The sequence below is a fragment of the Lates calcarifer genome, linkage group LG12 (genome assembly GCF_001640805.2).
Source record: "Lates calcarifer isolate ASB-BC8 linkage group LG12, TLL_Latcal_v3, whole genome shotgun sequence".
Classification (NCBI taxonomy): domain Eukaryota; kingdom Metazoa; phylum Chordata; class Actinopteri; family Centropomidae; genus Lates; species Lates calcarifer.
The window spans coordinates 19,936,921-19,964,688 of NC_066844.1; the positions used below are offsets into that span (position 1 = coordinate 19,936,921).

Sequence of the window (27,768 nt, forward strand, 5' to 3'; positions counted from 1 at the left end):
GTAGCAATAGAAATAAAGCCGCTAACAAATTACAATGACTTGTCTGAATGTGGGTTGTTTTCATCCAGTGAATTGGTGCTTAATAATTCATGAAGTAACACCAAATCAAACCTTCAGTATAAAGCAGGGATTAGTGCGCGCGCTCCTGTTGCGTTAGGGGTGCGCGCTCGCGGCATTTAAAGCTGTCAGGTCCCTTGCGTCACTACTACACGCTTGTCGCGGGCGTGAGTTGAGTTTACATTCCAGAGCACGAAGGGAAAACACACTAATACACATTCTAAACAGCCGAACACACACGCACCACAGAACAGGACAATGGCGTCTGCGAGTGTGGTGGGTCAACACGCGGAACCGCTCTTTTCCTTCAAACTGCCCGGCGTCAGGAGGAAAAGCACCCCGTCGAGGAAATCGTCCAAGGAGAAGATGATGTTCAGGAGACGCTCGGGGAGCGGCGGGGAGTGCGGGTCCGCCACTACTGAGGGCGAATTGGACACTCAGCCCTTGTCTCCAGGACCAGCGGGAGAAACGGCGGTGAAAGGAGGGATGATGCCCGGTGGAGGATGCGGAGCTCCGGCCGGCCCTGCTGCGCCACGTAGCCCGGACCGGGACAGAGAGGAGGGCAACACGGACTGCGATAGGCTCACCCGAGAAAGTCACACAGGGCACATCACCGGTGACCGCAACAGCAACATTGACTGTGACTCAAACCACAACACCGGTGGTCGGAGGGGGACTTCGCTCAAGAGGTCGGGCATCAATGTCATGCCAAGCCAACCGGTCGCGAACGGACACAAAGGAGCGCACCGGCACCGGGACGGGAGACGGGACTCTCGGAACGGAGACAGCGGACACGATAACGTCTCCTCGTCTGTGTCGGCGCAAGGAGAGAGCGGTGGTGTTCTCCCACTGGAGCGGGTTACACAGGGCAGAACCGGAGTCGTGAGGCTGGCCCGCCTCGAGCCTTCCCGCAGGGAGGCCTGGTCCATCTTTCCCCAGGGGGTGGACCCCCGGGTGAGGAGCGAGAGGGGCGAAGGACACAGGTTCGAGGCCAAGGCCGTCCCGCAGGACTGGTGCGACGCCTGTAGTCGTAAGATCACAGCTCAGGCACTCAAATGCCAAAGTAAGTAGTTAAGTCCTCCAGCATGCTAATCTGTCCTCACAGTAAATTTGTACTGTACATGTGGAAATTGCTGTTAACAACAGGAAGGCTACACATTGGCTACAACATTGTCACTACTACACTGTTTCTATATTATGTGAATCCAAAACATGCACATCAGTACAAACAGTGCACGGTTATGTCAGTTGTGTTGGTTGTGTTTAGTTGATGAGATGGGCTTTGCTTGAACACATGGAGTCATGAGTCAGTGGCCTGTATCTTCTTTCTGGTACTATTGGATTATTTTGTGAAGGATACAAGTAGCTGGGTGCTGAATTCTTTCACACTTGTGTGTGTGTGTGTTTGTACGCAAAAAAAAAGAGCGTGTGCCTTTGTGAGTGTGCCAGTATGACAAGGAAGGACATTTCCAAGCATTTTGCTCCACAGACAAAGCCAAAAAATCTTCCATGGAAAGCTCATTATCTTGTCCTTCCAGCTTTGCCTCCCAGAGTTCTCACTCTGTGATTTGCAGCCTCAGCTCAAAAAGCCGGGGAAAGATAGTAGAATTCACCAGTGACACACTATTGAACTCCATAAAATGCAGTGGAAATTTCTGTAAAACTCGTATTCATTTGTGAGTGTGCACAAACATGTATGTGTGTTTTGGTGTTTTTAAACTGATGAGGATGTGAGAGCAAAGTATTTGTTCCAGGAATCGTACAGAGGGAGTCGGGGACACTCCAGGAAAGCATTATATTTTCCTTGGTTGTATATTAGAGTGCCAGGTTAAGGCCATTTAAAACTTTTTACACTCATTGTGCCTGACATCTCTGGACGCACATACCTGACTGTACTGACTTTATTGTATTACTGAGAGCTGCTCAGGCAGATGACATCACTCCCACCTGCACAGCTCTGGGATGCAGAGAGTTTGGGCCAAGCCAATTTGACCTGGCATCGTGGATATGTGTTTAGTCTGGCTTGAATATACACACACACACACGCGTTGTGCTATAAACACCCAGCTCTAACTGAAGAGCATTTGTGTGTATGGGGGCTTCTCTGTGCACATACTGTACATGCATGAGTCCTGTGTGTGCATGTGTGGGGGAATTTGTGTGTCTCTGAGCGCATGTGGCTGCTGAGTTGGCATTGTGTCAGCAACATTCAGTCATCGGGGGGGGGGCTGCGGCTGTAGAGCCCTGTGAGATAAAGAAATTGAAGGGATTAAAAGTGAAGAAAGAAGTGGGAGAAGAAAGGGGGCAGATAAAGGGAATGACACCAAGGGGTTGATGGAAGGACAGAGGGAAAGGATGACAAGTAGTTTGGAGCTGGATTGACAAAAATAGTGGAGAAGAAGAGTCAGAGAAGAGGTAGAGGGAGGCAGGGTGATAAAAATGAGGAGGGACGGAGAGATAGGACAAGAGCAACGGGGAGGAAAGAAAGGCGATGTGAGTGAGGGATGGGGGGAAAAGAACGAGAGTTTGCCCAGCACTGCAGAGCTGTCTGATTTAGTGTGCTATCAGCAAGAGCTCAGTGGAGCGAGAGCAGAGATTACTAGAGCACTATGCACACACACATACCCAAACACACACACAGAGCCAGGAGTTTCTTTATAACCCAAGAACTGCACCAAGTGTTTTTTTTCCTTCAGTAGTCTCTTTATGGATCAAGCTAATTAGCTCTAGTTTTATGCTGCCAGCAGCTGTCCTCTGTCCTCTCTGCTCCCTTTTCCCGGAAAACATCAGAGGTGATTGTGGTGCGCAGTCGTGGGGGTCACCAGGACATTTATGACATGCAATACAAATTTAGGCATTTCAGGGTATTTTTGTGGGGAGAAATGCAACCAAAATGCTAAAATAGAAACGGTGCACACACGCACACATGCTCTTCTTTCAACTACACCCAGCAAATGACAGGGAGTGAGAGATGGAGGCCTTGCGACCGTAAACAACCATCATTCTGTGTCTTTGTCTTACTGTGTGCCTCGCTCCCTCTGCCTCTGTCTTTAATTTATCACCCTCTCTCCTATCTGTGTTGGCTTTGTTGCATTGGAAGCTCACTAAGGCGGCCATGCAGCTCTTCCTTCCCCTGGGAGAGTCAAGAACTTGCGGGGACTGCTCTGATGTGGCCTTGGCTTGCAGTGGAATCTGTCAACCTAGCCAGAGCTCCCAGTCTCATAGACTACTGCTCTGTTGTTGTATAGACCTCTGAATTAATTCCTACTGCTGACTTTCATCCATGTTTGTGCTGTGTTTTTTAATATCTTTATTCCTCCTCTTGGGAGTTAGATGGGAGTTTGATTTGTGGTATGTCTAGTTATAAAGCAACCCCCACCCTATATATATAAAAACACTACACACATATAGATGATAGCCATGTGTGGTGTCAAGTCCTAATGGGGCATAAATATGACAAACATGTCTGATAAGTGTGACAGTCTAGACATGTATGAGCTCTGAATATCTGATTTACTGACACTAATCTGATACTACCCTCCTGTAAGCACTGGAAAACACACATGTACAGTCAAATTAATTCAGAAGAAAGAATAATAAATTCTATTTTTACAAAAAATAATACAAAAAAATACAAAACTGCTCAGGAAGGTGTGTAACAGTAGTATAAATCTGGATTATCACCTTGTTGTTCATCACCTCTCATGATTTGATTTGTCATATCTTACCGTTGAGCCGTTGGTCAGGGAATACCAGGTGTGAGGGAGGGTGGGGAATGGCAGCCTCTTTAATCCCAGCTCTGGGTGTCTCCTTTTTGGGATTATGCCTCAGGGATGAAGAGGTTGGGATTACAGACAGGCAGACAGAGTCAGACACCAGATTAATATTTAATTAAAGCTTTCAGGGAACCATGCTGTTGTGGCACCAGTGCTGAGTTTGTTTCTCGCTTCTAGCATCCATCTCTGTCAGACAAGAGGATGTGCAACTCTTTAACGTGTGTGTGTGTGTATATATATATATATATATATATATATATATATACGTGTGTGTGTGTGTGTATATATATATATTTGTCACTTAATATTGGATCAATACTTAACTGTCCCTATTTAGCATCTGAGCAGCAGATCTGTTAATGGTTTATAACACATTATAATGTAGTTTGAAGCAGATTTTAAAGCAGATATTTGTGAACATTACCACATCCATAAATAGTTCTAAACAAACCTGTAAGGATTATAAATACATAACAATCACTTAAAGCGTTCTTGTATTTGTTATAAGTACATTACAATGTGCTGTGAACTGTCAATTAGGTTTTTATATGCTGCTTATAAATACTTAGTGTCTTTAAAGTAATGTGTTTCCTAAACACCTAAAGCCTCTTTACACTTTCAGTTGGGCGACGACTGATGATTGCTATTGTTACTGAATAATCTCCCTTCGTGAAAATTTATTTTTTGCAATTAATCGATTAATTACTTTGGCTATAAGATGCCCAAAGGAGAGATCAGAGTCCTTCAATACGTGATTTTGCAACACTTTCGTGAGCAGCATTAGCTTGCATAGATCTCAGACTTTGATTAAGCCTTGTTGAAGGTGTTTGTGCTTAAATATTTGCAAGCTGAATTGAGATCCTTGTTACAGTGCATCTACAGCAGCAGCAGCAAATGTGAGGTCATGTGCCGGTCACTGCTGAGACACAGGGATACTAGTATTGACACATGGCTGCCAAGAAGCCCCCACATGCTCACTCACCTAAACACACATGTGCCACAGACCATCACAGTTACCCTCCCAGTGTATTCTTTATGCCCTGTGGCATTCCTAATCTCTCTCTGGGGGATGTATTTTTCCCTTTAACACCCGTCTCTTCCTTATTTTACCTCTTCCCCCTGGTCTACACAGTACAGGCCTTGTCTTATGAAACCTTCTCATCCGCTTCACGTTGGTCCTCTCAAAGCTCCATTCACAGTGGAAGAAGAAAACATGGGAGGAGGGTTGTGTTAAATGGCTCATAACCTTCTTGTCTCGGCATACCACTGCTGCCGCTCTGCCAGACCTGCGATGAATATAGTTTTAACTAGACTTCAGCCAAAACATTCCTTCAGAGCTCATACGTCTTAAGTTGAAAACATAGAATCTGAATACAAAGCTGCATTCAATGTTGAAAAGAGCTACTGAACACATGCCAAACACATTACTGCACTGACACTTCCGTTATACTGTGGTTTTCTTCAATATCAGTCAAGTTTTTTTTGTTCAGTTTCTTAGACACAAACAGTCTTCACCCACTCAGACTGTTTAACATCATTCGACCTTGATAAATATATGTAGTGACAAGATAGGACATGCAGATAAGGGTGTTTTGTTCTTACAGAAACACCTGCGCGGTGTTCTCTCTTTGCTGTGCATCACCACTCTGCTGTACGTATGGTAGAACAGTGGGGACTTTCAAGCAGGCTATATTTAGGTCGCCCTTTGTGTGATAGTGATAGGAGGACTGCAGAGGAAGAGGTGGTAAGGGCAGCAAGGACAGGACAAAGAGGTTCTTAAGCACATGTTGGCTGAGAGCAAATTTGACATTTTGGATTTAAAAAAAAACACAGACATTACACATGACATCATATTCAACCTACACAAAATACATCAGGCGCTGAAGCGGGGAAAGGCGGTGACATCAGAGCGTACCCTTCTTGTGGCATTGCTCGTGATTATGTCATCCTCTTGTGAGTGAAGCACATCCTGTTCCTCCGAACTCTTCAGTTTTAGAAGTAGGGCAGGAGGATAACTCCCAGTAGCTCTATCTCTCTCTCATTCTCTTTCGCAGCCCATATTAATAACCGGCGGACTGCACATCAACTCAGCCCACACATGCAAGCATCCCTGCACACACACTCGAGGTGATGCGTGTCCCTCACACTGACAAGCTATGTCACTGTTGTGGGGTTAGACAGGATGGCTGACTCACTTCCCCCTCGACCAGGCTGTGGGGTTTCACACCAAGGAGACGGAAAAAACGGGGAGAAGAGAGAGGTGGCAGCGTCGGTGACCAGCTCTGCAGTGGTCTGTGGTGTTTGTGCTCTGTTGTATGGAGATCCCACCAGGTCTTTGGCTAATGAATGAGGAGTTTACTGTCAACCACTGAGTGAACGGGAAGGATAAAGGCTCCTGTTACTGGAAAGAGAGGAGAGAGGGGAACAGGGCAGCCAGGATTTTGATCGTATCTGGGGGTCTCTGTCTCTTTAAGCTGGCTGTTTGTTACTGCAGAGTGTGTGGGTGCTGCAGTAGAGACGGGGGGGAGAGAGAGGACGAGAGAGGATGAGGGAGCATTGATAACGGAGAGACGTTAGAGAGGAACAAGTAGCAGCACAGCAGAGAATCAGGGCTCATGTCCGCACGCTGAGGTGTGAGGGAGATCGGTCAGGTGCAGGCCAGGGGAGGAAAGAGTGAGGCAGGTAGAGACGTGAGAGCATTGGGGAACGTGTGAGGAGTACAGGTGGAGGGGTGGCAGAGCGAGTGGAGAGGGGGCTGTTTATTCGGAGCGTGGCACCGGTGGCAGAGTGGCTGCGCTGGGATGGCAGAGGGGGGAACTGGGGGGGCTGGCGCTGGGGCAGTCCTCAGAGGGACAGGGGCGGCCGGGGGCAGGACAGGAGAGCCAGCGAGGGTTACTTGCACAGGACGGTGCCTGCCGGTTGGTGCCACCATGCCCCATCCATGGCACAGATAGCACCTCTCGTCCCGGGGCGAGAGGTGCAGGAGGAGGAGGAGGAAGAAGAGGAGGAGAGGGCCAAGGGGGTGGCAGCGGCAGGGGTCAGGCCCGGAGCAGTTGAAGGCGTCAGGGTGGGCCGGACGTTTCTCGGCCAGGTGTCGCTGCATCTGGAGGAGGTCAGGGGTGACTCAGAAGGGGAGGCTGGCAGCGCCTGCTTCGGGCAGGTCTCGAGGCGGCTGGGGCGGCTGCTGAAGAGGCTGCCCAAGTCTCGCTCCTGGAGTGACAGCCTGCGGATCCTCCGACGATCATCATCTAACGGATCTCTGCTCACCACCTCAGGTATGGAGAGGAGAGGAGAATGGAGTGTGCACAACTAGTAAAAAGTGGGAATTGAGACTTGAAGTTGTACAAGGAATCCAGATCATTTTGGTACTGGTGAAAAGAGGGGGCAGTACTTTGGAAAAAAGGGGAAAGATGATGAGTAGACAGGTTGAGCCGGGCTGGCCTCAAAGGGCGGCTGTGGGCCAAAATATGTGGGTATTGTGTGCATCTGTCTATCTGTGAACTGCAATGCCCTCAAGCCCAGTTACTCTTTGTCTATACCCCCCTCTCTATCGGCTGATCTGTCCCCCTCGCTATTGTGTAAGAGCACATAATGTCTATGTGTGTAAGATTGTGTGTGAACAGTGAGGACAGACACTGCAGATTGGTTGTAAATGGTAGAATAGTCCAGTAAACAGGTCAGATGAAAGCAGCAGGATCTACGGTTTATGCTTGCTCCAGACAGACGTTTCTGTTTCACAACTACACACAGGCAAACACAGAAAACCTACACATTATCAATCTGCTGATAAAATCCTATGTAAGTGGATTATCGTATCGACTTTCATATTTGTGGCAGGAATTCGAGAGAGGAGTGAGCCTGCTGGAGGCTGCGTGGCATCGATTTTTCCCATGTTTCTCCAAATAGACGACCAGCTAATGCAGTTTTTTTTAATTCCGTTTTTTTTTTTTTTTAACATAATGTAACATTAGCACAAAGTGTGGATGGGGTGAAAAGAGGCAGGCAGCAAAAATGGCTGGGTGCTGCAGAATTATTGATCTATTCACAGCGAGAGACTGACAGCTGAATAAAAAAAGATGTTTACTGCAGCTCTTTTGCGTGTTTGTGTGTGTGTGTGGGTGTGCCCTCCTGTGTAAACCTGATAAGACCCTGACCAAACATGAGTCACGGAGCAGCTCATCAAGAGCTCACCGCTCCACCTGAGTGACGTCATGCTGCAGCCTCAAAAGCTTCAGAAAACGCCATCAAAAGCCAGAGCTACCGCAGACAGATAATGGCTATTTTTAGATGGTGTTCCCTTATAAAGGAAACCCAGTTAATCCTTTTAAGAATGAACTGGCCCAAACCAGATTCCTCAGTTCCTCTTCTGTTGCATCTTCAATCTATAATTATCTTCTGCCAAAGTGTGTCATAATCGCAGATGACGCCAGCTGTCTGGAAATTCCTCTTGAATGCTCTGAACGACTAAGAATATAATAACGTGGTGACTGTGGTCTCTTCAGCATCTCAGATGTGGTCGGAGGGTAATAATGTGTTTTAGAAGAGGACTGTTACAAAGTCATATGTGTTCAGTTAAAGCGTGTGTTGCAAACAGAGGGACATGGAATTTGAAAAATGGACATTTGCACATCAGTAAAGGTGATGCTGTTGGTTGCATCATGGAAAATGTAAGACTCAGTGTTCTTTGAATTTGACTCATATGCGAAACTAAAATTTAGTCATCTGTCGGCATCTGCTGCTTTTATTTTGACTAACCTTTGTGTAATCTGTCTCTTGTTGTTGTACTTATTTGAGAAGTTTTCTCTGATCAGATGCATAACATCAATGTGATTGAGCTGGACAAGTCATTCTTCAGCCCCATTCCATGGCCTTCATCAACTGATGGAGTTTCCTCAGTTGTCATTGGGATGGTTCAGTTGTCATCATCATATCTAAGTATAGAACTTTGGTTATAAGAGGTGGTTGTATATGGGGGGAGGTAATAACCAAAGTTCTTCAGGGCCAAGAGACATGGCTGAAATTTCTGGAGATATAGTAAGTGGGCCTTGAGTTAAGAATTTTGTTTGTCACATTGATTTAATTCTCTTATTTGATTTTACATTTGCGACATCAATATCAGAATAATACTTTGTCCTGCTGCACAGATGGTCAAGCAGTTGGGACATATAACCTCACAATTAAGAGACATACACCCAGATTTACTTTGTCTGGAGGCGTGGGTGTAAAACTGACTTATCTGTTAAGTTTAATGTAATCACAAGTGCCCTGTTGCCGTTACGTTGGTGAAATGTCACCCTCAACACTGGTGTTTAAAGACTGAGAACAGTGCATTCTTTATCATCTAATTAATCCTGAGCCCATTTCTGAAAACCCACAGTCAGAGCATCCATCTGAAATTATAACATAAAATCACTAAAACATAAAAACTCAGTGATAATGTAGTCATAAGCTGAAGAAATTTTTCTCAAGAAGCAAAGAGAAAATACCTCTTAAAGCCCTCAGCTGCACCATTTGTACAGAGTAAGCCTTCATAAAAACAAATTAAAGCTTGGTTTTTCTCTTGTTTGTTTAGTTAATTCTGGCAGCATCTGTAGCTGCACAGATGGAGGTGCTGACAGAGAGGGAGATAGAGATGCTGCTGCTGTGATAGGAGATAAACAGTGTCAGTTATCAAATATGAAATTATTGTTCACACAAATACACGCAGATGTCAAGGTGAGGGGTCGGATTTGATTTGGGTTAGTGGAGATTTGAGTTCATTGAGTTTGTGTGTGTGAATGAGGGAGACACAGTAGTAGACACGGAGTTATGCGATTGGGTGTGTGTGTGTGTGTGCATGAGCTACACAGTAGGAGAACATAGATAACTGCTCCAAATGAGCTATGATGGGATCAGACTGCTTAAAGCCCCCCAAAGACCCCAAAGCTGCTCTTAATTCCTTCCTAAGACCTGCAGAGCTCCCTTTAGGTTCATTAGTGACCGTGTTAATATCATCGCCCTATACTTTATAGCTACCTAACCCCTATTTATCCCCTCCCTTCTTACCCAGACAAGGAGAGAAGACAATATGTCCCACCCTCCATGTCCCCACTATGTCTCTATCTTGTGCCATGCAGACATCCTCCATGACCTTAGAAAAACTTCTAATCTGTGTCTTTACCCTCCCCTGTCTGTCCCACACCCACTGTCTTACAGAAAAAGAAAAAAAAACAACCACCTACAACCCCTATCTTCCAATTCCTTTCTCTTTCTGTCTTGCACGCACACAGAGCACATAGTCCAGTTTTGATCACACACACCGCAGCATCTCCAGTTACATGGGGTAAAGGCGAAATGGGCCAATTTTCTGGCGACTTGGCCTTTCTGAGAATGACAAAAGCTGAGAGGAAACAAAAGACAGACATTTTAGGGGACAGAAAGGAGAAACATGACTGTGGAGATTTTTCATTTACCAGCCTCCACCAAGACAATTTGACTGTCCTCTTTTGAGAACAGACCTGTCGTCATTAAACGCACCGTAATCGAAGCTCTTCCTTTCCTGTCTTCCCTCGCAAGCGGGTGTTATCGACCCAAGTGCAGCAGTGGAAGTTAAGATAGCCGCTACATATAGATCTTTACACACTGCACTTCCGAGCTTCCTCATCTCTTTCCGCCGCACCGATGGAGCTTTCCAACGCTGTCTCTGTCTCCATCTCTATCTGTCTGCATCATTGTCCCTCTCTCTGTCTGGAGGCAGTGTCAGTTAAAAAGCAGTCAGACTGGAATGATGGGATGAGAGACAAATGGGGGGAGTTTGTGAACACATCTCCTGCTGTGAGGGAGCGGTCCAAAGCCAGCCTACCATGGCGGCACATAACACTACAGCCCTTCTCCTTGTTGAGACAACACACACACTCCAGACATTATGGCTCTGTGCAGAGGAACTGATCCTGATGAGTGTTTATTGCTCAACTTCATCCCTGGATGCATGAATCAATGCACATTTATGAATTTTGTAATAGCTTTATTCAAAAAGGAAATGTCTCACTGATATCAAAAAGCTTTTACAGGAGCAGCAGCACATAGGAAATTCCAGTTACAAAACCCATAAGTCAGAGTTATGATAGAATAATTTAAATATGTTAAGAATCAGGTCTGAGGGATTGTGTAAAATGGTATCAAAGATTTGATATCAGAAAAAGTAGAGTACGACTATACAAGAAAGAATCTAAAAAAAAAAAAAATTAAAGTGGAATAATAAAGATGGTTGACCTGTTGAGATGGGATTTAATATGAGGGGAATCATAGTTCCGCAGTTTGCCAGACAAAGAATCTTACAAGGCAAGTCAAATAAAAAGGTCTATTAACACTGACAGCTAGATTAGCTCGCCTTCAGATTATACATACTTTTAAAAGAGTCCATTTTTACAAGTACTTCAAGTTTGGTGCATGACTAAAGCACTTTCCAGTCAAAGGGAGTAGACTACATAGAGAATCGAAAGCAAATATAGGGAGTATGAGGTAGTTTCCAGCTCTGGAGTGATAAATAGAGAAGCAGGGTGGCAAGGATATGGTTGAAAACAAATTGTGTATGCATGTGCAGAAACTACTTGGGGGGGGTGTCTTCTAACAAAACCCATTCCCATTATTGGACCTGAACACAACTTCTCCCTAAAACTCCAGCAGAGGGGAATCATTCTCGCTGTCTTTAAGGCCAAGCAACTTCCCCATTCCACGGCGGGTGAAACAATGGACTTTCCACAGAAGAGCAAAAGGGAAGCCATAACACACAGTCTGGGGGTGGGGTTATCTGAGAAATTCAAACCACTGATATGCAGAAAAGTCACACAAGAAAATGTGTTCTTTTTGCTGACTCCCTCCTCTTTTCCTTTCTCTCTCATTTGTCTCCCTCATGATTCCCTGTGATTGTGCCTGTGTCAGCACAGCCTGCATACTGTAACCTTCAGAGCCCTTCTGGGTCACAGGACCGCTGCTGCAGTTTCTCCACCTGCTCGTTAGCGCTTATACATGCATGACACTGCATCACAAGGAGGTAGACCTTATATTAAGCTTGTACACACACCCATGCATAGATACAAGAAAAAGCCTAAATCCTGTGAGTTACTCTAACACTTATTTCACATTAAACCAAATCCTACAACTTAATTTTAGTCATGTCCAGACACTGGTCTTTGTAAAACAAACATGTCCCTGTGGTCATAAAGTCATACCACAAATTTTTGTTACTGTAGGTGTTTGTCTGTCAGTTTGAGTCAGACAGCAGCGTCAACACTTGGTCCAAAATGCTGAAATGCCGATCTCTCTTTGTGCCTGTATATAATGACAGACAGAAACTGTGTGTCTTATCAGTGTGGGAATAGTGTGGATGCTAGGTGAACCATGACTTGCTGACAGTGGCATATCAAGCTGTAGGTGTGGAACAGGAAAAGGTTTCCACTCCTGAGCGTTGCTCCCATTTTTCCTTGCAGCTGTCCAATTCCTGTCTTCAAAACGAATTATCAGAGGAAAGACCAAGGAGCCACCACCCAACAAAAACACAGATGTCTGTCTTGAGAAAAACGGTAGACGTTTAAAGGTACCCCGTGGAATTTTTGGCCACTGGTAGTGCTTTGGAGTAATGTCTTTAAAAGTAGTTCCCAAACATGATACCATGAATACACACAATGCATTCTGATGAGTAACAGGGAATGGAAAGATGACTTTGTTGTTTCTTTGCAAGAAACAGAACACTCATTCATTTTCTTGATGCGAACATCCCCACCATTCTCATGTCTATGCCAAATATGAAGCTTCTGCCAGCAGCCGTCAAGCTCAGTTTAGAAGACTGGAAACAGTTAGCCTGGCTCTAAATGGCAATTTGTTGTTGGTGGTTTTATGGGGGTTATGTAGGTGGATTCTATTGTGTTTGGATAATGCCAGGCTAGCTCCCTCTCCCACTGTTTCTAGTCCTTGTGCTAAGCTAAGTTATGAGAATGGCATCAGTCTTCTCATGTAACACTCAGCAAGAAACTGCATAAGTGTATTTCTTAGAATGTTGAACATTTCTTTTATGTATGGCAGATGGGGACATAAAGGCACATTCTCTCAGATGAAGTGAATGAAGTGATGCAGGACAGGAAAGGAGTTTCTCTCTTCCCTTCCCCTATGTGTTTCCTCTCTTCCACTCTTTTTGTATTGACCCCTAAACCACCAGGAGCAGAGTATCCCTTATCTGAACTCTCCTCTTTCCTCAACACATCCCTGCTGTCAGCGAGGCATCTCAGCCCTTCCCTTTTACCCTCTCTCTCTCTCTCTCTCTCTCTCTCTCTCTCCTCTCTCTCTCTCTCTCTCTGCCAGCCTGTCTCTGTCACACACACATACTTATGCCCATCCTCCGCTCCTAATGCAGCCACCTCTGAACTGTCACAGCAAAATACCCTTTATTTGAACTTTCCTCTTTGCTGGACATGTCTCTCCTGTCAGTAAGCCCTGTCCTGTCTCTCTTCACTCTCTCCTCCTTGTGCAAAATACACTGATCATTTCATTCCCAAACAAGCTGCTTTAATAATACCTTTCGTTCCTGGCATGAAAGGAAAAGTCTTTAGTAATTACATTGAGACTTGTATCTAATTAATAACAAAAAATTCTACCAATGACCTCCTCTCTCTACAGTCGTCAACAAGAAGCTTGTTGCCATAGTTACGGTGCTGATGCTGACTGTGAGAGACACAGTGGTGTCCCTCTCTTAGCAGGATACAGACAGAGCGACTAATATCAGTGGACAGAAAAACAACGAGGCTTAGCTCAGCTTATTCTGACTGCAGCAACAAAGAGGTGCACCAGAAAAAAACATTATGTTTCCTGTGAACAAGTATTTATAAGTTTGTTTGTAAGTAAACAGAATATCGTCTTAATTGTTGTATGTTTTTATTAAACCTTGCTGATTATATGTAGGCTTTCCTGCCTCAGGACGATAAAAAAGGATCTGACTCAGAATTTCCCCAAAACCTCCCTTTGCCCATGTGGTTTTAAAATCTCTCGTTTCTTTAGCGTGGATTACCTCACCAGCTGAGGAGGAATGAGATGTGAAGCCATGCGTCTCAGTGGAAAAGCCTCTGGCCACAATAAAGTCCGCAGGGCATAAACAAGGCGGCGCTGTCATATGTGGAACCAACTAAAAGTTAAAGAACAACGACGGACTATTTGGGGAAGTTTTGGGGGAAGTACCTAAATCTATTCTTTTTGCTTAACTGAGAAGTGAGATGGGAGTTGACCATAACATGGCTGCTATATTGTTGTTGTTGGGCTTGAATGTTTGAGTGTGGCCATCCATTACAATACATTATGTCTTGTTTTATGTGATATATTTGTTTCCATTATAGTCTTTGTTGGACCTCGTTCGGTATGTCCATTTTAGGTAGCATAATGGTTCTGCATAAGAAGATGTCATATTTCTTTTGTGATTGTTCTACTGTATTGTGTATTTCCTGCCATCTGATGGGTAAAAGAGATGCATAGCAGTTAATCTCAGAGGTGTAATTTGTAAATTGAGATTACAACGGGTAAGATTACAACAGGTATTCAACTGCAGAGCTATTTTTCCTTATTATAACAATGCATTTATAGGTATATCTTGCATGTGCATATCAAAATTTGATTATTCTCGAAATCACTGCACACACAAGTGTGTATCGTCAGATATGTTTTGTTAAGGAATACTGTCTGTGTGGTCTAATAGCCTGAGGGTGTGAGTCTGACATTATCCACTAGATGGAGCTAGTTTTCTATGCAAAGGAAGTGCTTGTGTGACTGTTCCTGTTTGATTAGTCTAGAATTCTTCATGGTGATTATTCAGTGTTACACTCTCTGACAGGTAATACCACAGAGGAGTGTAGGCCTCAGTGTTTGATTACTTACTGTCCTGCGTTTTGTGCTCTTTTCTCTGACCAGTGTGTTTTTTGTCTTCATCAGACTGCAGCTACACCTGTCACCTGGAGTGTCAGAGCCAGGTCCAGCTGGACTGCAACAAGAGGGACAGGCAGCCTGAAAAAACTCCATCTCCCAGAGGCCACTGCTCCTCCACAGCCCCTCAGCGCAAGGTGAGCATTTCAAAGACATATAGCAATTAATTACGTGAGGAATAAGACTTACAAAAGAGGTGTTTATAGTATTACGGGTACTTTTAGGGCACTGCTGAGAAAAAGCAAATATTTTTAATGTTACTGAACTTTTTGAGTCTGTGTGTGTGTGTGTGGTGCAGAGGTGTACATGAGACAGAATTGGGTAATGTCAGGGTTCATTCCACAGCGTCTCTTCAAGCCTACACTTTTACATAACCGTCCTCCTCTTTCACAACACGCTGTCCCACCTCCCCGGTTGTCTACTTATAAATTTATGTATGCGCTCATTTGCTTTTTTTGGTCACAGAGTGTTCTCAGGACAGAATCTGCTATGTCACATCAGCATCGGATGTGCCCCCCTCTATCCTGGCCTCTCTTGTTTTTCTCTTCAGAGACTCTTTGTCATCTCCCTGCTGTAGAATTGGTGTCTTTTATGCAAACAGTGTTGGATACTGACATCCTCACTTCCTCAGTTTCTGTCCAATGACTGCAAACTAATCAGGCTAATCACATAGCTGTATTAGCTGTTAGCTATTCTCAGATGTTTTTGTGAGCTAGTGGAATATATCTAGTTATCCACCATTTTAATGTTTTGCACCAAGTTTAACTCAAAATCTATTTCAGCTTTCATACTCGTACTGTATGAGCCACACAATATCCAGTGATACAGTAATTATGTGCACCCACTCTTTGTGCAAGCACATGTGAGTGTACGGGAACCTGAGAGAGTGTGAGCCTGCATACTGCTCCTGGCATCCCAGCCTCAGTCACCCACGCAATGTGGTCCACACACATACATGCAGACACACACACACATATACAGATTCACATGTCATGCACGAGAGAAAACTGGATAACCCTGCAGGCCAGCAGCAGAATGTTGGCAGCTACCCTATACCCAGGGAGGCAGATAAACAAAATTAGACCCCTGGTAGTGTGCCAGGTACTACTCTGTTTCTAGAGAGAGCCTGAACAAATATACACAATCATGCCACACTGATGCGCGTTGATCAGGATCGCGAAAACTGGAGCGAAGAGGAAGATATATAGTGTAAATTTTACCAAATGTCTTTTCTTAAATATCTGTTCGATTATTTTCGCGCCAAGCAGGAACTGCTCAAACTACAATTCAGACTGTTTATCCAAAAACATCCTCATTTCTTTTAATATACCAAATCTACCGGAACAAAATAATGGCATATACTCTTTTTTTTGTAGAGTCATTTTTAGCTTAATCACTGCTGCTCTCAGTAAGTTTAATGACTGTGTAGTTGAAGATGATGAGCTGCGAGTTAGAATTAAGTGAGCGTTGATGATGTCTGTCTTGGAGGTATGTGAACTGGCTGTGACTAAGGCCTGTCTCTCTCCCCACACTCCCATTTGTTTCATAGAGCGCACTAGCACTGCAGACAAGAGGAGAGATGACAGTTTATTTCCTGCAGTCCCCTTTCTCCCCTTTCCTCTGTTTTATAGCTGCAGCTTTGTGTGTGTATGTGTGGCTGTGCATACTTTCTGCTCTATCTTTACAGGCCCTTATTGTGTGTGCATCAGCAGAAATTGATTCCCTTTTTTCCCCCCAGTACGCAAAGACACTGCTGCAGTCACAATATACATGCAGCAGATTGTCTGTGCTTCATCGACCTGAAGCCAGCAGGAGTGTTTTTCAGTATGCATGTGTGTGCATGTGTGTTTGTGTGTAGCATTCCACCCTCTGCACGCTGCCTTCTCCCACAGTGATTACTCTGATGGAAGCAAGGGGCAAAGCTGCAGGTGATCAGTCTTCGGGCCGAGTCGAACCTGACAGGGGGACACGCGATGAAAGGGTGACATACTGTCTCTGCATGCTGCAGCTCCCCAGTAGCATATAGGCTTACCTATAATCATGTCTGAGTAGATTTTAAAATCATATTACACACACAGAAACAGACAGACGCACACATGCATCGTCAATCTCACCAGTGACCGCGGCATTAGCCGACTTTTTGACAAGGGGGTCACTGCCAGAGTCAGAGGGCAGATAGGAGGGTCAGTGTAGGGGTTAGGGGTCATACTAGTCTCTATCCTGAGGGCAATCACTCATTATTTTCTTAATCTCACCTTTAGCACCGTGAGCCCACCCCTCCGCCAACAAGTCAGCTGGCAGTAGTGCAGCTGGTTTTGGCTGCACTACTGCCAGTTGGCTTTAGCTATACTGTATCTCTCCCCGATTGATTTCCGTTTTGATAAACAAGTCCTAATTATGTCATGTTCCTACATAAAAGCCACGTGTTTACAGTGGTTCTAATGGTTTCTAGTCCTTTGCATGCTGCAGCACAACATCATCAACAAAGCAGCCATCTTCCCCAGCCTCTGAGCTGCTGCTTCCTGTCACTGCTGCCCTTACGTATGTAAAACAGGAGCTGCAAGGCTTCGTATCTCTCACTCATCATTTCTCTCTCTACTTACCCCTGCCTCTCTCTCTCTCTCTCTCTCTCTCTCTCTCTCTCTCTCTCTCTCTCTGTAAGAGGAAGTGGCCATGCTCTGCAGGGTGCAGTCGCTTGCAGGAAGAGAGAGAGTGGAGGGAGAGGGGGAGGGAGGCAGGGAGGGAGGGTGCTCACAGGCTGATAACACTCTCGACCACAGATGGTTGAGCAAGGCTGCAAGAGAGTGAGGGAGCAAAGCGAGTGCAAGGAGAGAGACAGAGAGAGAGAGACAGAGAGAGAGAGACAGAGAGAGAGAGACAGAGAGAGAGAGAGAGAGAGGAGGGCAGAAGAGACGAGGGGAAGAGAGTAGGAAAGAGAGAGGCTGAGTGGGAGGCATCTTTCTCTCTGGTAGTATTGCCAAAGCAACGGAGGGAAGAGGAGAGAGGAGGTAGTGCAGGGATCTGTGAGCGTCTTGTTGCCGCAGCCAAGAGATCTTCTGCTGCTGTTTACCCTGGACTCAAGGGATGGATGGATGCTCGCACACATAAACGCCGGCATAATTGAGCTCCTGCTGCTGCAACCAGGACTTGGACTGAACCTAGAACCCTGTAGTGGGTCCTCACAGAGACACAGAGCGAAACCAGAAGCAGGATGTGGTATTTCATGCATGCTTTTATGCGTGTTTGTTTGTGGGTATAAAAGGTGCTCTCAGGTGAGCAGGATTAACTTGAAACCGACCTGTAAACTGACTCCATGATGCCGGCGCGTGCCTATTTGTGTTTGTGTGTGTGAGACAGTTACATGTTGTGTATGAGTGTGTATGTTGAGCTGCAAATGACCAGGTGCATATACTGTATGGTGTGTGCGTGTGTGTGACACCGGCGTCAGAACACACACACGCGTCAGGAGGAAGTGACACGTCTGTGCTCGCTCTCGGATTTCCTGGTCCCCTCTCCGGTGGCACGCAAAGCGCCGAATCTGAGCCGAGTTCACCTGTCTCGCCCCCACAGGTGGGACTTAAACTCTTTCTGGATGCATCAGCAGAGGAGCACTGACTTTTTCTGGATGAGGGATGAGTAAAGGACAGTTAGATGCTTGTAGACTCTGACCGTGGCTGAGCGTCCAAGTCAGCCCTGCCTTTTTTTTTTGAGATAAAACCAGCACTTCCTCAAGCCGCCAACGTGCTGCTCTGGTGCCGTTGTAGTGCTGGGGCCCAAATCTGGACCTCTCCATGACTGTCAATGCAGTGCTGACCCCCTCCATGACCAGCAGTAACAGCATGAGCAGCGGGTACTGCAGCCTGGACGATGAGAGCGAAGACTTCACTTTCTTCACGGCCAAGACCTCGTTCTTCCGCAAGCCCAGGCCTGCAGCGAAGGTACAGAATCGGGGTGGCACTCTGACTCTGGTAGATGAGATTGTAAGAGTTAGACAAACTCAGACAGGTCAGACGGATGGTGTTTCAGTTGGGCTGGGAAACAAGCTGCCATTTATATCAAAAACATGCAGCCAAAAAGCAGAAGTGTGGAGAGGAAGTGGTAGTGTTTGTGAATGCTTAAGTTGTGTGTGTGTGTGCGTGCGTGTGTGTGTGTGTGTGTGTGTGTGTGTGTGTGTGTGTGTAAATGTATGTGAGGGTGTGGGAAAGGGTTACTGTCAGGCATATGTTGTGCAACATTGATCTGCTGTCCTGTCAGCCTTGTTCATCAACCTTGAAGCCTTTTGGCAGCTCGTTTATCATGTCAACGGCTAGCACAGAGTTAGCATCACAGTCTGTTTTGAGTCTGAAGACGTTCTGCGGTGTGGTTTCATCTCAGACTGTTAACCGCAGTCAATGGAGATCATGTGTTTTGCTGTGTTTTAGCAGAGAAATTGAACTAATGATGTTAACCTACAGATTCCATAGAAGCTTCTTCTCCACACTGTGTGGGAGAGGTTTCCGTAGAAACAAAGCTGGTACTTTTGCATTAGTGTGTGTGTGTGTGTGTGTGTTTGTGTTTGTGTTTGTGTTTGCAGGGCAACTACTTAACTGTAGCAAACCATTTTCCCTGTTACCATAGCAACTCATGGTTATATTGGCACACTCTATGCACTTCCTGAGATTTTGTTTTGGTCTACTGTACATTCAATTACTTAACACACAACTGTGTCATTTACAGTCCTGCCAGTACAGTATATACAGTGCCACTGGCTCTGCAGGGTGTTGTTGGGTATTGATACACATTAAGTGATTGATTGATTTTCTACAGCAAAAGGAGGGGAGAGGAGTGAGACAGACAGAAATGAGGAAGTGTTTCCGGTTGCACAAGAAGCCTGGAGATGAAAGCCTTTTAACTACATTTGCATTCATACAAAACGTGTTCAGCCCTGTTCTTAGTGTCCTCACCCTGGCAGTGCCTTTGGTGTCTGACTTGGAGAAGGCATAATCTCTGAATAATTGACCAGCTGTGTTGTCAGCGTGTGGAGTTAGGATTGCTGCCGTGCTGAGACACAAGGGTATTGGGGTTAGCTTGTCTGGGTTTGCCTGCGCAGAAGCTGCCAATCTGACAGAGACTGATTTCTCTCTGGCACTACACAGCCAGAGAAATACGGTGTGAAATATAATATAGCCGCACTGTTAGCTAGTTAGCTAATATGGGAGGGGATTGCTCTACATCTTCAATAGTATTGGTTTGTAGGTATTAAAAGCAGGCCTGAGGTGTGCTGCATTCTCCCAGAAAGTACCCTCTTCATCCTTGTGTTTGAATATGGAAAAGAGGTATGCAAAGATCTGTGTGGCATCCTGTAAATAAAGACATTATTATATTTTTTTGTGTATAAGGCATTAAGTGTGCCACTGTGCTAAGTCTTTTTCAATGTACTTATGCACACAGACACACAGGGAGATACTTACATTCACAACAGTGGAAGTGGAGGTCAGATCCTCTTTTCTTTATGAATTATTTCCAGAGCTGAGCCTTTTGCTCCAGATAAGCCAGCCAGCTTTAATGTGTTTTATGTGTGTCTGTATGTACACATGCATGTGAGCGTACCACCGTAGAGAGGGGTGTGTGTGTGCAATTTTCTCCGGTCTGTTTTTTGATGCAATGAAAATGAACGAGTTACATTGCTGTCGACTAAAAAATGCATTTTCACACACACATGTTGGCTTCACACTCAGACTCTATACACAGCCCACACTTGTGTATTGTTATTGAGGAGGACCTACTACAGTACTTATTATAGTGCTCGTGTACTATGCAGCTTTGAAGCACAGGTACTTAACATGAGCATTTCTATTTTGTACTACTTAACACCTCCATTCCACTACATTTCAGATGGAAATATGATCATTTTACTTTACTGCCTTTTTAGAGAGTAGTTAGTTATGTTACAGATAAAGAGTTTTCCTACAAAACATATAATAAACTGTGCAATATGATGCATAGCTATACATTACAACACTATAGGTATGAATTGTTTATGGTTACGTTTGGTGTTAGGATTTAGGTTAGGCTGTCCACAGTGAATGGAAGTCAATGCCATGTCCTAACAAAGATAGCTGCACAAACCTGTGTGTGTGTGCATACGTGTGTATGCTTGTGAGCATACACTTGTATGTGTGTACTGCTGGCGTAGCTGGCACACAGCAGTCTCTGAGCTGTGAAATAGAATCAGCGTGTGTGTCCTCACTTGTGCTTCTCCTCCTCGACACTTGACCCACTAAAGACGTAGCACACGCTTTTATCGGTGTGTGTGCATATGTGGGTGTGTGTGTGTATGTTTTGATGTATGATTGTTGAATTCTGTCCACTTGTTTGTCTTTTATTATATGACAATTGTTAGGTCAGTTGTGGCAGAGCTCATTATGTCCCCAGACTTAGTTGTAATAGATCCCAGAGTCTAGTGTTTCCTGAAGATAATGGTGTCAATCACAAGAAACACACACACACACACACACACACACACACACACACACTGACAAAGGTTTTACAGATTTGACTGACAAATTAAAGAGCAAATTCAAGTAAAGGAAAGGAAAATGAGGCCAGGTTATACACGCATATGCACAGACAGGTTTGGCACGTTGACTTTGCAGTGACATTTCAAGCAGTCATATGACCTCTTTTGTCTGATCTCATCAGAGTGAGAGCATCAACACTTACCCATGTCACCCTGAGGGCGTGTGTATCCACATGACATGTATACATATGTGTGCATATGTGTGTGTGTGTGTGTTGCCCTTACGTAACAGTCCCATATGTCTTACACATTTAAGCTGCTTTGCATCTATCTGAATCACAACATTAACCTGGAAAATACGGCCTTGACCTGTCTCTGACACCTGTGATATTGTTATTATCAGGCAGTGACAAAGCATTCGGTGGGTACACTTACTGCCAGAGGCTAGTTCTTTTTTGATACAATTGGTCTTTCATTGTCATAACCATTCAGTCACGACAACATATTTGTACAGCACCTGTGTCCTCAGGTGCACTTGGTTTGCTTGGAGCTCAGTGCCTACTGTGTAGAGAGGCAATAAAGTGGGAGCTCAAAAGTGCAAAAATGAGAACTCATAAGAGCACTAAAGATGAATCAGATAAAATGCCATTTAGCAAAATATGAAAATGTATGAGATTGGAAAATTTAGGACAAATTTTCATAAGATAAAGACATGGTGTGAGCATAGTGGGCAATGGAGGACCATACAAAAACTGTAACGTATCAAGAATATTTCTGAAGATAAACACTGTATCATTCACACTGAAACAGTGATGTATTGTTTATATATTTATGAATATGCTTTCAAAGCACAAGATAAGTCTTATTACCTTGCATATTGATAGCTACTACTGAGTGAGAAGACAGCATGGGAACCAGTGTTCTACTGGGCGCAACGTGAATGAGTGTCATGTCACATTTTTTTGACCACTTCACAAATAGTTAACCAAAGTGATAGTCCCTTAAAGTGCAGAGAACACAGGCTTTTTCAGTGCTCATATCTCTGTTTCTGTGTCTTGCCGGTCATTGGCTCCCTCATGACTGAGTCCAGTCGAGGGCAGCGTCCCTGGACTTCGTGGAACTCTCAGGGGCGGAAACTGCACTATTGTCCCTCTCTGTTGTCCTCTGAGCACTCTCACTGGTATGCAGAAAGGGAGGGCAGGGCACTGATACATTTAGAAACTTGCATACAAACGCAGGAATTCCTGCAAGGTTCTGTTCTTTTCAGTTTGTTGATTTAGACTGGGAGGAATTTTTGATACAAGTCAACTCCTCCATATCCCTCAGATTCTTTTCTTAACCCTAGATTGCACCATTCACACTTGCTATTTATCCAACAGAGTTCCATTAAATATATGGGCTTTCATTTTACTCTTATATGAATATGATTAGATCAGAACACTGACTCTTTGTGAGCCCGTGGAGGTACAGAGCCAGGCCTATTAACTCTGACATTTAAATGTACTTTTGTCCTTATTAGAAGGGATTTCATTTATTTGTGAAATGCAGTCACCATAATAGAATCACCTGCTCACATTACTATTTCACTGCAGTGTGGGCAGGTACCATGATAGGAGGACCACAGTTGCACAGAGGAGTGGCTGATGATAAGTGCTAAAGAGAGATGAAGGCAACAAAAAGAATCAGTAATGTGGTAGGCAAAGTCAAAAGTCCCCCTGCTCTTGTTGTTTCTCCTCACACATAAACACATATTTCCAAACACGCCAGCCTTGAATTTAAAATGTTATAATCTTATCTTCTCTTTTTGCTGCCAGAATGAGCTAAGCCTGACTCGTGCTCTGTGTGTGTGTGTGCGTGTGTGCATGCGTTTATTTCCACAAGGTTCCTTGATCTATATGCGTGCACACGTAGGGAAACACACACACGTACGCGCGCTGCATCTGTATTGAATGAAATAGTGACTTCATCGCACAGGACCTGAGGACTCCCCTACAGAAACGATTCCTGCCCTGCATTCACTCTCTCTCTCTCAAACATACTCTCTCTCTCTCTCTCTCTCTCTCTCTCTTTGCCCCAGAAATTGCAAACAAACAGGAGAAGGAAGAAAAAAAAGCTATTGTGAGATAGAGAGGATGCATCCCACTGTACTATAAATAACCCAGTCAAACTCTGTGTTGCTAAGGCTGGCTCAGCAGCCGTTCTTTCATCAGTCCTTACCCCTTACTCGTTTCTTTCACCGCCTCTCCCTCTTTGACTCCCTCTCCTCCTTCCCCATCATCTTATCTCTCTCTCTCATTCCTAGTCACAGAGGGAAGTGAGTAATGGTGAAAGGGAGGCAACGATGTCAATATTCTCACGCTGCTTGAATGTGTGATTTGCTCCATTCACAACATTTCCTGTGCCTGTATAGAGCTGTAGAGGTGTGTAACCATGCTGAGGGGGAGAAAGATAGTGAAGTGACTGTGAGAATCCTCATCAGCCACGGTCAGGGCAGCTTTTCTTTCTGAGAATGGAAAAGATGGAGGATGGGAAAGGGAGGTGTTGTCACATGTAGTTGTTAATTAGAGAGAACAGTAACTGGCCTAGATGCTGTTTAGTCTGGTTTTCAACCAAATGTAACATCCAGTCAGTCAGTCCACTTTTTTAAAGGGATATGGGTTCTCCTGACTCTAATGTACCCACATATCTATTCATGAACTTGAGCAAACCAGATAGAGCATTCATTTTTTACATGACTTGCAGTGGGGGAAGCAGCACCATCTGCTGGTCAAATTTAAACATTCCTACTACTCATACTGCTACTGTGATACCTCAACAGACTGACATTTTCTCTGCCTCTCTCATTGCAGCAGAATGAGAAAAAGGAGGAAGAGGAGGGAGGGACGAAAGACCTGTCAGAGGAAGAGGTGCGGACCAGGATAGAGCAGTATAACGCTCAAGTCACAGAAAATGGCATGAACCTGGTGAGTTTTGGACACTTTTTGGATCTGGTGAATGTACTGTGTAATGTCAAACTGACAATAAAACTGGATTTTTACAGCTTCCTTGCTTTCTTACTGTATACAATAGAAACAGGAAATTGAGCCTCTAAACACTAATAAACATTCTATCTTGTTTGTTTAATCCCTACAAAAGCTGAAGTGATAACAATTTCTTGACTGGTAATACACCCGAAAAGAAAGTTTGTTATCTTTGGATGGAGTCAGGCCAAAATGCTGGAATACTCCTTTAAAGAACCACATACAGTACCTCTTTCCAGTCTTGCCATAGTGCACATGTATACGCTTAAATGAGCCTCCTCTCTCTTACCGTCTCTCGTTCTTTGTGTGTGCTCCAGGCTGCAGATGGATCCTACACGGGTTTCATTAAGGTCCACCTTAGGCTCAATCGACCTGTCACAGTCCCTGATTTGGAGGCGGCAGGCCTAGAAGGAGCGTCCAGGCAGCCAGGCGGTTGCAGTCGGACGCCATCAGAGGACCAGGAAAGGATGGACTGCGGGCAGAGCGAAAAGAGAACATCCTTCTACCTACCATGCGACTGTGTGAAGCAGCTCCACATCAGCTCTCTGACCACCACCAGAGAGGTCATCCAGGGCTTGCTAAAGAAGTTCATGGTGCTGGACAATCCCCGCAAGTTTGCATTGTACAGGCAGACGCACCGCGACGGGCAAGGTGAGGAAAAAACACACGCAGTTACCAACTTATCTGCAGAAAATAAATAGACAGCATTGAATAATGTGGGTTTTTTTGTGTGTGTGTGTGCAGATCTGTTCCAGAAGCTTCCTCTGTGTGAGCGTCCTCTTCTTCTGAGGTTGATCACTGGGCCTGACCCGGACCAACTCAGCTTTGTCCTGAAGGAAAATGAGACTGGAGAGGTGGAGGTGAGAAGGCACAGAAACACATGCAAACACACATATGCACAATACAAGTACCTGCAATGGCATATTAATCTGTTTCTCTTATTTTCACTCTTTCTCAGTGGCATGCATTCTCTGTCCCTGAGCTACAAAACTTCCTGGTAATCCTGGAGAAAGAGGAGGCGGAGCGCGTGCGGGCAGTGGAGCAAAAATACGCCACGTACCGACAGAAACTACAACAGGCCCTACGACAACATGACCCCTGACCCCCTCACCCCACCCTCACCTGTTACCTTCTGACCTCAACCCAGGGAAAGACTGACCTTATGAACGCCTAACCCCCCACCCCATCACTCCCTCTCAAGACCCCTGATCTTCAGAGACTGGAGCCAGGGGGTGAACTTGTCTCCACCCTCCACATATACACACAAATGAGAATACAGTACATCCACTCACAGAGGCATACCCTCTCTCAGGACGCTTACAAGCCCCCCCACTATCCATAGGTCCCCTCCCACCCCCACCCCCTTTGAGGAGAAAATCAGGGGTTGAAGGTGACATGAAAGGCTACAGAGTGTGTGGTCTGCACACCAATTGGACAAGTAGTGTTTTCATTGCCAAGGACATACACACACACACACACACACAGAAAGATCTGAAACCCCCTCCGACTCGAGATCTCTTTTGGGACTGATGTGAATCAGCGGTGTTTAAAGATTCCGTCTTCTTCTGCTACTGCTGCTGCTGCTACTGCAAGTGTTACTTATGCATGAGTCTCTCTCAGCTCATCCCTCTGCACATAGAGTTAGAATAGAAACAGAAGGCATGATTACTTTTCTCTGCATCTCTTTGGGATGGAAGGACAATCATACTCTGTGTGTTTCTTTGTTTTTCTTTCTTGGAAATGTATAGGGTTATCACCAGATGTTTTATTTTTTTGGCTGGAATATAACGTGTGAATTTGTGAGGGAGGCGTTTAGGGTCAGGGCTGGATTACTGACTATTTGGTAGGAAGTAGAAGGCTGCGTTTGCTTTCATTGCTTAGACCAAGGACGAATGGAAGGATAAGAAAGTGATCCATTCTCTGATTTTTCTCAGGGAGCATGTGTTGAGCAAAGATAAAACTTAAAGGAGGAAAGAGAACCCTCTTCCACCCTACACCCGCCCTATTTTAGCTCACTTTTGTCTGCCCACTTAAATGCCATGTCAAGTGCTTCGCTTGACAGGGAGATTAGTCAGACCCCCGGTTCCTGCCTCTCTCCTTGATCCTCCAAACAGACACACAATCCAAACGTTGCTTGAACTCCACCTGCAAATGAAGCCTGCTGAGGGAGGCAGTTCACATACCTTTACAGATTTTACACTTTACATACACCGTTATGGTATATGGTTTGTATTTGAATGTGATTGTCTTTTACACCAAAGCTTAGAGGGACACATCTATTGAGAGGATTTTAAAGGGAAAAGAGAGACATTTGGGTGTTTATGGAATTAAAGGTGGTGTATGTAAAAATTAAACCAGCCTCTGTTTTGCACATACTGATGCAGGTCACTGAATGGCCCACGACGGCTGAGGCTGGGCATGGATTTCTGTTTTGTTTTTGTTTTTCTTTTATCTCCTACACCTTCCACCCATCCCCTACCCCCCACTCCCAAAAAGAGAAACAGAAAATTTATAAGATTCATGATAATGGCTATAATGTACCAATGATGTGTTTGCAATTCATATGTATTATGTAGACACTGGAAAAAGAGTGACAAGGTTTAACTTTGTTGTTATTACAGATATTAATATTCTTTTGGTATCATTCCTACTGGTTGGTGTGCCTGCGTATGTGTGTGCATATGTGTGTGTGTGTGTGTGCGCGTGCGTGCGTGTGTGCGTGCATGCTCTTCCAGGGCAGAGAGAAAAATGTGAATAGTGTTTTATAATGAGTGTCTGTGTGTCATCAGCACTCCCTCATTGGGCCTCACTTATCAAGTAGTAAAATATACACTGAGTGCACATGTAATATAACACATTACAACTGCTAATTAGGTTGTTTTGGAAATGGTATTTGGCATGCATGTATCACAAAATTAATGCATTTAACCAAATCATTAAAAAAATTCACACATACTTATATTTCTTCATTTATTCCATGTACATGCTGATAAATGAGGCCCATTGTCCATAAGCACATGCTTCTCAGTAAACCCAAACCTGTTCCTTTTTTTGTTTTTAACATCATCACCCAAAGCTCAAGCTGTTCCTGCTGGCAGTGCCTTTTGTTTTGCGTGTCCCCCCCCCCAATCCCAGTGTATCTATGTAAGGTGTGTTTCAGCACACAGGTGCCTGAGTGGAGTGTATGGGTGCTTTTACATGTGTTCCTTGGGTGGTGTTGTATCTTTTCTTTCTGTCCCCTTTCCTAAACACTTGTGTGTCTGTCCAACAAACCCTCTGACTGTGTGTGAGTTTGTGTGCGTGCATGCGTGTTATTTATTTCATGGTTCACACCATCCACATGATATTATGTGAAGGATGTTGAGACTAAATGCTTTTTTGCAATTTATTTTGTTTTATTTGAAGAAGTGTGTATAAATATATCAGTAGAACTGTACAGAATATCAAAATGAAATAAAAAAAGGTTGTCGCTTTA

The 27,768-nt window shown here is 44.7% G+C and overlaps 1 protein-coding gene across 5 annotated transcripts; it reads left to right on the top strand.

Annotated features, from left to right (window-relative positions):
* The first annotated feature begins 190 nt into the window (after positions 1-190).
* Positions 191-27,768, top strand: rassf5 (Ras association domain family member 5). 5 transcript variants are annotated; one of them, XM_018686747.2, is made up of 6 exons: positions 191-1,120; positions 14,784-14,911; positions 24,126-24,236; positions 24,611-24,944; positions 25,038-25,153; positions 25,252-27,768. In XM_018686747.2, the coding sequence occupies exons 1-6, from the start codon at positions 316-318 to the stop codon at positions 25,393-25,395; spliced, it is 1,638 nt and encodes a 545-aa protein (XP_018542263.1). In that variant the 5' UTR covers positions 191-315; the 3' UTR covers positions 25,396-27,768. The 5 variants fall into 5 exon arrangements, with proteins under 5 accessions (XP_018542263.1, XP_018542261.1, XP_050930358.1 ...); XM_018686745.2 differs by having other exon boundaries at positions 192-1,120; positions 24,123-24,236; XM_051074401.1 differs by lacking the exon at positions 191-1,120 and adding an exon at positions 5,814-7,108 and having other exon boundaries at positions 24,123-24,236.

Bases quoted from the DNA above. Each gene is read 5' to 3' on its own strand.
- rassf5 (XM_018686745.2), top strand. From the start codon at position 316: ATGGCGTCTGCGAGTGTGGTGGGTCAACACGCGGAACCGCTCTTTTCC. The intron at 24,237-24,610 runs GTGAGTTTTGGA...TGTGTGCTCCAG, and splicing joins CAGAAAATGGCATGAACCTG to GCTGCAGATGGATCCTACAC. The intron at 25,154-25,251 runs GTGAGAAGGCAC...ACTCTTTCTCAG, and splicing joins ATGAGACTGGAGAGGTGGAG to TGGCATGCATTCTCTGTCCC.